Source organism: Larus michahellis, chromosome 3, assembly GCF_964199755.1.
Source record: "Larus michahellis chromosome 3, bLarMic1.1, whole genome shotgun sequence".
In the NCBI taxonomy this organism is placed as follows: Eukaryota; Metazoa; Chordata; class Aves; order Charadriiformes; family Laridae; genus Larus; species Larus michahellis.
Window position 1 is genome coordinate 58599327 of NC_133898.1, and position 12157 is coordinate 58611483.

The 12157-nt window shown below is 39.2% G+C and overlaps 1 protein-coding gene across 5 annotated transcripts in view; it reads left to right on the forward strand.

Moving 5' to 3' along the window:
* Nucleotides 1–12157, forward strand: part of UTRN (utrophin) — a 391420-nt gene that overhangs the window by 332570 nt on the left and 46693 nt on the right. For all 5 annotated transcript variants that reach the window (XM_074580341.1, XM_074580342.1, XM_074580339.1 and 2 more), the window contains one exon: nt 6231–6316. In XM_074580341.1, coding sequence (XP_074436442.1) covers nt 6231–6316 — 86 coding nt within the window. The remainder of the gene's footprint in view (nt 1–6230; nt 6317–12157) is intronic.

Here is a 12157-nt window from a genome sequence, read left to right on the forward strand (position 1 = left end):
TTAATTACTGATACACGGATTTATGGCAAACGGGGTAGTTCTTCAGACTTACCTGCAGATGTCTTTGGCCCTTAAAAAGAACCAATTTATTTTTAGAAATAGAAAGCAAGTCTGTTGTATTCTGGTATTTTCTGACACATCAGGAATGATTCATTCTTCAAGCTGAGTAGAGGAGAGAAACATTGAATTTACTCAGTGACTTTGACTTCTTCAAGGACTCAAAGGTTGTTCCAGGCAGAAACATCTGCCCTGTAAACGTCTTCCAAAGTGAAAGTATCTTGTTTTTGTTAGCCCAGAGAAATTTTTTTTAAATGAAATTATAAATAAACACATTGCATTTTACAGCAAGAGCTGTGAAGGAAATTGTTTGCTCTGTGAAATCATTTGGCCAGGCCTCTGTTTAAATCATCCAAAAGCAATAGCTGGTGGTTATTGTTCTGGACTATAAACTGTCAGATCTGCTAAAATCTCCAAAAGTCATTTATATGAAATGGACTGATCGCTTTCAGTACTAATGGAATAACTCAACACCCCTTGAAATGAGTTGGTTTACATATTTTGAAGTCTGTCATACATAATACAGAATACATGCACTATTTGTGGGTAGTGACTCATTATTTCAATCAAAATTACCCGACATCCATAAGGAAACTTTTACATGCATTGTTTTTAAAGTCTTGCAACGTTTATCTGACCTCTTGTATTTCAACTTTAAAATTTTCTTGATTTTTGTGGTGCTAGGATACTTTTGATAATGCATTCTTTTAAATTTAATTTCTTTGGTGCATTAGTCTAGGAAGGCTATCTGTGGTGTTGCACGTATACTAACCTTTTCCATATGATCAAACCTGTCATCGTGATCATTCTCTATGGCCCAGGCCTCCCCTGAAGAATTACATCTTTGTTATTTATTGTTGCACTTGTATACCTGGCAAATTCTAATACCAGGTTGAGTTAATATCCCAGGCCTTACCATCACTTTAAGTTCAGCAAAATTTGAACTTCTGAGGAATGAGAAGGATGAGAGACCTGCTCAGTCAGCCTTAACTTTATGCTCTGGTTTTGACAGTAGCTGACGGAAATTTTCTGCATGCACTCCAGTTGCATTCCCTGTGTTGATAAGAGCTGTCTTGATTCATAGAGGACTCAGCGGGAGCAGCTTGGCAGGCTGTGATAGCAGTAAGAAGTGCTCTAGGAAGGACTTGGCCCTCTGTCGGGCAGGAAAATGGGCTCCTTTGACTCACTCCTCTCTGGTTGATCAAGGGGAGGCATCTGGGGGGGCCTTCAGAGATCTGCCAAGCTGCCTCCTGTTGCTGGGTTATGTAGATAACTGATAGCTACTGTCCTTGGTAGGCCTTAATTGTAGTGTCAACACTGACCAGGCTTGAGAGAGAGCTCTTTGACAGAAGTCAGAACTGAAGGGGGCTCATCTTCTCACTTCTCCAGTTTTCCTTGCTAGTGCCTGATGTTTTCATGCTGTTGCCCCCTTCCCTTGGGGGACATAGATTATCTCTGGACTTGATATTGCTTATCTTATTTTCTGTTGATTTGACAGTCATCCTTATTGTGTATTCCTCAAATACAATCTCTTATACTTAATCTTGCCCTCTGTTTGGCAACTTTTTGTTATCTGGCTGACTCCTGTGTGAGCTGTGCCCATCACTGTTTGCCCCTTTGGCGTTTGCATTGTTTACGTACTTAGGTAAAACACTTCCACATTATGTCTGGCTATGCCATTGCAAAGCTACAGAATACTTGCATACTGTTGTTGGTAATAAGAGTTTTGTATGATTACATTCAACAATCTAATATTAATTATACCCTGATTAATACATTTATAATTTACAGGTGTTACAGGCCTCTGTTTTGACTACGGGATAGACTGTGTTTTCCTGTCAAAAGAGTTTTGGGTCCTAACTGTATTGGGATGTTACTTAGACAAAGGAATAAAGTTTGCATGTGACAGTTGCGTGATTATGGAACGTTTTTGGAAAGTTCACTAAACTCATTTTCCTGGAAAGACATACCTTCAGATAATTTTAACCCTGCTTTAATGTCTTTTATTGAATTTCCTAGGTGTTTGAGCAGAAAGAGGAATGTTAGTTTTAGGATTTAGCATGCTGTTCTGCAGCTGAGATGTTCCTGTGGCTGAGTAGTGGTAAACTATATTATGTGGTTCCCAAGTGCTCCACGCAGCTTATGTCTGACATAGTGAGGTTGGAATCATAGTTGTTTCATTTTTTTGGAGTACAGTTGTTACGGGAGTAGCAAGGGAACTCATGAGGCACGGCCCCTGTTATCTCTGTGTTACCTGTTCTTCCCTCCCTCTCCTGCATCCTCTAATTCCAATTATCTCCTGTACTAAGATGCAGGGTAAAAGTATTCTCCCTTTCTCTTCGGGTAATACAGCCATTTCTAGCTCACCCTTCCTTTTCTCAGTTGGTTATGTTATTGTATGGTAGTGACAGTCCTCAGGTTTTTTGTAAAGCAGCTCTTTGATATTCTCTGAAGTTTCATTGGATCTCTGAAACAGCTGAATAGTTGCTTTGTGCTTGGACGGTGAGTCCAAACTATGCAACAAAGTTGTATGTACTCCAATCCCAATCCAGCCTCTCTACTTGTGCAGCATGGTAGCCTCCCATGTCCTTGACCAAATGTTCCAGCTAGCTGATTCCCCACTAAGCTAGTCCTCTCTGTAGTATCTGCTTTCAGTGCACCAATGCATGCTCCTACCATGCCTGGAAATGATGTGTACCCCTTTTTTTTTTTTTTTTTTTTTAAACATTGATTGTGGCAGGTTCAAAAGTTGCATTACTTCTAGGTTCTGTGCACCTCCTGACTGGCAGTGGATGAAGGTGCAACAAGGGGATCATACCTGAGGCATATTGGCCAAAGCTTGCCTAGTGCAGGTGTACAGACAACAGAATCAGCTTCTCCGCTTCCTTACTAAAGCAATAAAATTCCAGTTCGCTTGGGGAAGGAGAAGAATGTCAACATCACATTACAAGGGCAATGAATCCTTAGATTTTGTATTGCTGGGGATAAGAGGGCTCAGATATATCCAGAGGGACAAATGGACTTTAGTAAACAAGAACAGTGCTTCTGACAAGCAGCTATAATGTTTTTACCATTTTTTACTTGAAGATAGGTCAGAGGTCAATAATATTCCATTTTTATACTGCCTTTCATTGTTGTATTGACTGACAATGGGTGAGTTTGCTCTAAACCAGTTAATAGAGCTATAATGGTTCAGACTTCCTTTCGTTAGGATCTGAGCAAAAAAATATCTGAGCTGCTTAAAGTGGTCTTATCAATTGATTTTGTAATGACAAGCATACTTGCATTGCTATAAAGTGTATCTGAATAGTGTGCTGGTGCTTAATTCTAAACACTTGATGCATAAATTCTGCATGAATTCAAGGATTAAAAAGTTTCTGAACCTTTCCACAGTAAGACCTTGATTTTCAGATGCTTGTACATACAGCAGAATTAGATGGTTGTGCTGCCATTCAGAGGGACCTTGACAGGCTGGAGAAAGGGGACAACAGGAACACCATGAAGTTCAATGAAGGAAAATGCCAAATCCTCCCCCTGAGGAGGAATAACCCTGTACACCATTACAGGCGGGGGGACAAATGGCTGGAAATCAGCTTTGCAGGGAATGCCCTGGGGATCCTGATGAACACCAAGTCAAACATAAGCCATGAACTTGTGCACTTGTGTCAGAGTGGGCCAACAGTCTCCCGGGCTGCATTACGAAAAGCATTCCCAGGAGGTCGAGGGAGGTGATCCTTCTCCTCTCCTTGGTACTGCTGAGATACAACTGGAGTGCTGGGTTCAGTTCTGGCGCTCCCCATGACAAGAGAGACATGGACAAATTAGAGCGAGTCCAGTGAAGAACCATCACAATGATTAAGGTCTTAGAGTATCTGATGTATTAGGAGAGGCTGAGAGAGCTGGGACTCTTCAACCTGGAGAGGAGAAGTCTCAGGGGGATCTTATCAATGTGCGTAAATACCTGATGGGAGCAACAGAGAAGATGGAGCCAGGCTCTTCATGGTGCCCAGTGACAGGACAAGAGGTAGTAGGCACAAATGGAAACACACGAAATTCTGCTTAAACATATAAGAAAAGGATTTTTTTAATGTGAGGGTGATCAACAGTGGCACAGGTTGCCCAGAGAAGCTGTGCAGTTTCCATCCTTGAAGATAGTCAGCACTTGACTGGATATGATCCAGGGCAATCTGCTCTACCTGGCTGAGCAGGGGCATTGGTCTAGATGATCTCTGAGAGGTCCCTCCTAACCCCAGTGATTTTGTGACTCTCTAAGCTGGGAAAAGTTAAACCATTGAATTGGAAGTGTCAGTACTACAAAGTCTGTAGGTTTGGTGAGGGCTTTTTGTTTGTCTTTGGTGTGGGATTTTTTTACTTGGATATACAATTCCAGTGCTAATATTTAGTTGTTTCCAAGGAAGAGGCTAGGGGAAAATATGTTGCTCTTTAGAAAAATGTCATATTGCAGGCTTTATAATTTATTGAGGAAATGTTTTTTTTTTGTGTGAAGGAAGTTTTTCACAGTCCTTATAACAATATGCTAAAATCTGGAGAAGTTTTAAGCCTCCACATATATGTCCTAACTTTTTAACTGCAAAGTTTTTTTGAATTTCTGCCTTTTATAAACAAATGCTCTAGTCAGTCCTGAGTTAAATCAAACCCAAATGAATGTTCTGCTTTGTTTTTCTGGGGAACACAAAATTAAAACACAGAGAACCCTCCACAGAAAAGAATGGTGAAAGAACTTTATCAAAGTTGCAAAATGAGCCATTTACGCGTTAAGGTATGCCAGAATGATGTAGTGTCTGTGATTGAAAGAGGTAATTTGAAGGTAAGCTTGAATGTATAAAATAGGTGGCACTTTTATAATATTCTGGGAAATTGGGTCCTGATTTTCAAACTAGGCAGTAAAAGTAATGGGTGTTTTTGATTAATTTAGCAATAATTTCTCTGTACCTCTGTTCCAGCTTGTGGAATAGAGAAGATAATACTGTCTAGTCTCACTAGATTAGGTGATGGTTGTGAAGACAAATGCATTAATATTTGTAAGGCGTTTAGCTAATTATACTGGGAGCCCAGAAGTAAATTAATAATTTTGTATTCAGCACAACGTTTATGAAGTAAATCAGACGGCAGACCATATGTTGAATGGGTTGGATAGAAAGAGATACCTAATAACCACTTGAGAAGTAATTAAAGGATATATCACTTTTGCGTGACAGAAGGGACCAAATTAACGTTTGGGTTAATATTTATTTTAGTATTGTTTTACTTGCTGGTGAAGGACCCAGCTAGCCTTAAACGCAGGCATTTGTGTATAATATACAATTTTACTACTATTGTCATGGTTTGTTTGCCATGTCTCATGTAAAGACAAATTGCGTGGTGTGTTTTGGTCTTTGAAAGAAGATATCACCAGATCTTTTAAGAATATGTTTCTGCACTGATCTTTTGAACTTTAAAAATGTCCCTTTCCAGGTACCCTGATTTTATCGCTTTTGTTTTTATCATTTTGAACAATGTTTGTCTTGCAGGCTTAAAATCACTTGCTTTGGTACCCACTTATCTGTTCTCAAGTTGCTTAAGATTGGATATGTTGTTTTTTGGGTTTGGGCATTATTTTTTTTTTTTCATGTTGGACAAGATGAACCTGAAGTCACATTGCTTAAAAAGAACAACAGCTCCACGTCATTTAATTACTGTATGTGGTTGGCTGCATATGTCCTGGTACACATGTATATCAGAGCATTTTAAACTTTCCTTTAAATAAAAGGAAAAAATGAAGTTAAAAAAATAGAATTAATTACTGTGACATGAAAACTTGGTTTTATTTTGCAGTCCTTGTGTTTCACAGTGGGTAATAGGCTTTCCTGCTGTGTGCTCATGTATTCTTTTTCTGTGTATATCACATTATTAAATCATGTTGAGAGCTTTGCAGAGCTTAAATGTCTGCCCTTTTGGAGTAATATGAACTGTTTTGACATGCAGACCACTTAAAAGGTGAGTTAAGCTTTTGTAAGGGAAGTATTCTTAATGTGATTTGTAGTGTTAATTTTTTTCGAGATTTGAAGTGTATTTGAAGTAGAATTCACCAATGCCTTTGCATTTTGAATAGACTTGAGTTGGAATGAAATAAAATTAAACTGTATTAAATTGTCTTATCTTTATCATTTCAGTGGCCGAACTGGAAAAATTCGAGTGCAGTCCCTGAAAATTGGCTTGATGTCTCTTTCTAAGGGCCTTCTGGAAGAGAAGTACAGATGTAAGGAAGAATGTGTTTTATAAAATGCTTACATCATATAATTAAGTCATGTACAATAACAATACACATTGTAGCAAAATTTGTAGTAAGAACATCTCTCACGCCTGTAGCAAGACAGTTTTCTTCGAAGTAAAATAGAATTGCTCTTTCTCGTTATCATCAGTGACAATGGAGAAAGTAGGATTTATATCCTGACCATAAAGTATTGATGTCAATTATGCATCTTTGTAATGCACAGTATTACGCTCCCCAGAAGCAAAGGAGAATGTAGCTGTGTGGAAGCTAGAGAAGTATTCTATTTGACTGATTCACTTCTCTTTTTTTTGGTGTGTGTATGGTTTGTTTGGGGAAAAAATCAAGCAAGTCAGTATTGATTGGAACAGATTGATATGTCTGATAAAGCAAGGAAATACATCAAAATCCAGCAATTGTATTTCGTGGTCTCTGAGAAAGTTGATCTGAACTCTGAAAATAGTTTTACAGTATCTGTCCTTCCTGACAGAATTGTACAAAGAAAGTTTAAATTATGTTGATTGAAGTAATCTCACACAGGCTTGAGAAATACTAAGTAGTATAAAAATACTTCACAAAAATAATTGCAGGAGCAGAAGTGAATAGAGTAACTTTGTGTCAGCCCCCCCGACAAATACAGAACAAAAGATTAAGCACTATGTAAGAGCATCCTAGGTGATGGACAGTTATATTTTATACAGCCCATCTTAAAATCATTATTCTTTGCAGTAGTTCCTTGACACATTTTGAAAGCACGTGTAAAATCTATAGAGGCTGTATTTGCCGCGTACCACTGGAGCTCTGCAAAAATTTCTGCTTTCCTTAGAAGCGTTTGTAGGTAATTTTGGTTATTAACATTGAGCAAAAGTACGGGTATATATTGGGGCATATTTTGGCATCTGAACTTGAGCCCATATTAAGACACTGGGTTTTTTTAGTTTCATTATGTCGTTTGACGTATTTGTGAATTAGTGACATATTTAGTGAATAACTACAAGAGCTCGGTGGACATACCTTTATTCAGTAATGGCAATTCAGGAGGTGATCTGCCATTTGGTGTGAAATAAAAAGCTTTCATAAAGAATGGGAGTTAGTTAGGCTATGGATAACGGAATGATAACCCTACCAAAAGATAGTTTAAGAAAACCCCAAAACCTGGGAATAAACTCACATTAAATTGCTATTAATTAGCATACTTACAGTTACCGAATACAGACACTGAAGCAGAATGAGGAAATAACTAGACTGGATTCATTTTTATGTTGTTGCTTTGTGTCTAGTAGTAAAATAAAAATGGCAGCAGATTTGCATAACCCAAGTTAACAGGATGGGCTTTTTCCTGAAGATTGCTGTGAAAAGTCCTAAAAAATTAGTGCAGAAAAAATCTCAGGAGACTTTTGTAGCAAGTGATCATAACTTCAACCTGAAATACATCTGATACTGAAATAGTTGTTCATCTTCTCAAAGCAGAGAATTAGTAGTCAGAAAATATTTTTTTTGCTGTTATTATTCCTGGCTAGGCTTTGATATCTTTGTCAGCTGTATTGTCCTTACAAACCATAAAATTGTCACAAAACAAAACTCTTCAGTCTGAAAGAAATTTTGCAGGAATTTCTGGAGGAAGGAAATAACAGTGTCAGGTACTGGTTATGCCGTCAGTGTGGTGGTTATGCAGCCAGTGTTTTGCGGTCCTCTGGCACCAGCTGTGTTATAGACTGATCTTTGATGTGAACTCTCTTTCTTGCTTTGATGATGATTAGGGTGTGACAAAATCTACTGCTGAGAGAAATTTTGTCATATCTATCTCACTCATATCTCAATATGAGTGAACAGTGTGCTGCAGCAGGAAAGAAAGCTGACAGGATGCTGGGTTGCATCGACAAGAACATCACCAGCAGAGATAAAGAAGGCATTATCCCAGTCTACTCAGCACTTGTCAGGCCACGCCCGGAACGGCGTGTTCAGTTTTGGTCCCTGCTATACAGGAAAGATGTGGGCAGGCTGGAGAGGGTCCAGAGAAGGGACACAAAGATGATCAAAGGACTGGGAAGCCTGCCATATGGGGAAAGGCTGAGAGAACTGCGTTTGTTCAGCCTTGAGAAAAGAAGGCTTAGGGGAGACCTTAACACCACGTTCCAGTATTTAAAGGGTGGCTACAAAGAAGGTGGAAACTCCCTTTTTACAAGGAGTCACATGGAAAAGACGAGGGGTAATGGGTACAAGTTACCACAGGGGAGATTCCGATTGGACACAAGAGGAAAATTTTTCACAATGTGAAGAATCAGCCACTGGAATGATCTCCCCAGGGAAGCAGTGGATTCCCCAACATTGGTCACTTTTTTAAGGTTCAGCTGGGCAGGGTGCTGGGCCATCTGGTCTAGATCGTGCTTTTGCCAAGAAAAGTTGGACCAGATGATCCTGAGGTCCCTTCCAACCTGGTATTCTATGATATTGAGCTTTCAGATCCTCAGGTGAAAACCATAATTGAAATGCTAAGTAATTTCAAGAAAATTAACGTTGTGGTTTAACCCAAGCTGGTAGCTAGAACCATGCAGTCCCTCACTTATTTCCCCCAGTTTGGATTGGGAAGAGAATTGGAAGAGTAAAAGGAGAAAAAACACGTGGGTTGGGATAAAGACAGTTTAATAGGTAGAACAAAAGCCACGCACACAAGCAAAGCAAAACAAGGAATTCATTCACTGCTTCCCATTGGCGGGCAGGTGTTCAGCCATATCCAGGAAAGTAGGGCTCCACCACGCTTACTTTGGGAACTAACTATCATGGTTACTTGGGAAGACAAACACTATCACTCCGAACATCCTCCCACTTCCTTCTTCTTCCCCCAGCTCTTTATTTGCTGAGCATGATGTTACATGGCATGGAATATCCCTTTGGTCAGTTGGGGTCAACTGTCCTGGCTGTGTCTCCTCGCAACTTTTTGTGCTCCCCCAGCGTACTCCCTGTTGGGGTGATATGAGGAGTGGAAAAGGCCTTGACTGCCTAGCAACAACTAAAAACACCAGCATGCTATCAAAAGTATTTCTCATCCCAAATCCAAAACATAGCACTATACCTGCTGCTAGTAAAAAAAGTCAACTTTTGAAAGTCGACTGAAAGTCAGCCCAACTGAAACCATGACAATAAGGCCCTTAGAAGGAAGAGCAGTACCCCCACACATGGGTGCTTAATACGAATTACCTGCCTTCTGATTTTTCCCTTTCTCACACCAGCTCCTAACGTTTTCTTCTCCTTTTGGTTATGTTTCTTCTAAGCATTTCTGAGGCATTGTTGATCCCAGGCTCCTCTGAGCATGGCAGTTGTTGTATGGTTGCAGTTTGAGCCCTTAGCACAGCACAGACCATGCTTTAAATGTTGTAGTTTGAGAGAGGCATACTCTTCTCGGAGTAGTTGGTTGTAAAATCGGCAAGTTTCTTGTTTTAGAAACTTTTGGATGAACGCTTGAGTCGTTTATAAAATGCTTAACCAGACTGTCTGCTCAAGTGTTTTCTACCTCAGCCTTCCCAGAGACCATAGTTTTGGGGATCGACTTGAGGAAACATAATTTCTGGGCTGCTGAGACATTTGATTTATGAAATGATATGGTAAACTGACAGTTTACCAGTACAATTAACCTTCATCTTTCTCTTACCTTTTTTGGGGAAATCAAGCCTTTGTTCTTTTTCCTTTCTTTAATGTGAGCCTTTTAATATTTATTTTTATTTGGTTTTAACAGCCAAATAAATTCATTTCACATTCATTTACAGTAAAATTTCCGGTATAGGTATGATCTTTTCACTTGACACATTTTTAAATATGTTTTGCCAGAGAAATTTCTGTGATTTTAATTAAGCTTCTTTTTAAGATGCTAGACTTCAGGGTTGATGTGGGAATGAATCTTTAATTAAAAATAGTCCCAATTACTTTAGAAGAAACATTGAAGCCTCAATTAAAGAATGCCTATTCTTGAAAATGTTTAAAGGCATGCTTAACTTCAAGCACGCACCTGGATGCTCCTGTGCATAAAAATGGACCTGCAAATGTAATTGAGTTGCCGTGACCTGGTTACATCAATGCTTGGAGAGCAAATAGCCCAGGGCCTTTTTTTTGTTGGTGAGGCCAATGACGTGGTCTGACTGTGTCCATGCTGTGCTCTCCTTACTCCCCAAAACAAGGTGGGTTGTGTATGAGCTACCTATTGGAAGTGATCCCAGACCCTACCTTACTCTCACATCGTTCCTGTCTGTTCTGGGAGCGAGAGTTAGTCAACCTTGATCCAAAAGCATGATGGGTGCTTTTTTAGCAGCTTAATGATATGGATGACAGCATTCCAGTGCCAGTGCCCTGGTGCGCTGCTAAGTTCACGGGTATGGAAGTAGCTTTAAAAAATGGAAAAGAGAAGAAAAAAAAAAAAAAAAGGGGTGCATGTGACAAAAGATAATAGTAGCTTAGTTCCAAAATACTCAATACAATACACAATCACAACACAATACAATAAACAAAACACTGCTTCTTTTACCACTAGTTGTTCATACATTATTACAGGAATTCTGAATACTGTAGAACAATGTTCTTGGAAGGTAAATTTCAATCATATCAGCAAGTATTTGTAACAGTAAAAATTTTAATTTGCATGTGTGATTATACACAGCAGGTTTTATTCCTGGTCATGCAATCAGGAGACAAATCATGTCTCAAAGAGTATGGATTTCCTGAGGGACAGCAGGAATTTTATCTTCCATTTCTTTTGTTAAATTTTAGCAGTGGAGAAGAGTCATACCACTGTGTAATAACTGGGAGTATATTTGTGTGCATTTCGCTCTTACCTGGGCTCATTTATAATACAGAAAGCCCAGACCGACAGCAGAAACAGAAAGCACACATGGAGTTTTACTTAGTGTGTAGATTTGTAGATTTTGGGTCGTATCATTTAATGCATAAAAACTGTAGGATATGAGGTGAAAAAGAAGGGCTACTTGAAAAATCTCCACTGTGAAGCAGCTCAATTTTCAAGTGATATACAGCATCCTTGGAATGTGATTTTTTTTATTATTTTTTTTTTAATTCACTGGGGCTGCGTGGATGGTTTGGGTTTGACAGTGCTAGGTTTTTGATTTGATGTCTTGGCAACTTCAGCAGAAGACAGAAAATGTGTGTTGTGGACATCTTACTACTAACTGTCTTATTACTGTTTTGGTAGGAATTTAATAAACTTTTCAACATTTTCAAGTGTTCGCTTCTATACCAGCCAGTAAGTACATTTTTTCAGGTTGTCCAGCTAAGTTGCCATTTGAGTCCAGCTGGCTGTTGTCCTTAAAATACTAGTGTGAGACTGAATTGAATTTAAGATTTTTTTTTTCTTCTTTCTGTTATTTTTTTTTCCTATGGCTCAAATCTGAATAATCTTTTATTTCACTTCCCCAGTCATTTTTCTTGTCCTTTTGGTAGAGTCCCTTATACAGTTCAGCTTTTATATCAATGCATTTTATGTATAAACTCATATAATAAGTAGGTACATATTAACAAATTCCATTTTTAAGAGTTTGTGGCTTCTGACATTGCTGGTGGGTGGCACACGCAGTCCCTTTTCCCACTGGCAAGTATGGTGTCTGGCTGCACCCTGTCAGACCTCCTCCCATATGCCTGCCACTTGCGAGCTGCTCTTGCCATGCCTCCTTTGCCAGAGAATAGCTCGTGGCTTACTTTGAAGAATTTGGCCAGATAGCAAGAACATTTTGGCTTTCATGCCTTCAGTTGAGGAGCTTGTCCTGTGTGCAACACTGAAGGCATTGGGGGTTTTGGGTAAGGAGGATATCATCCATGGAACTCCCT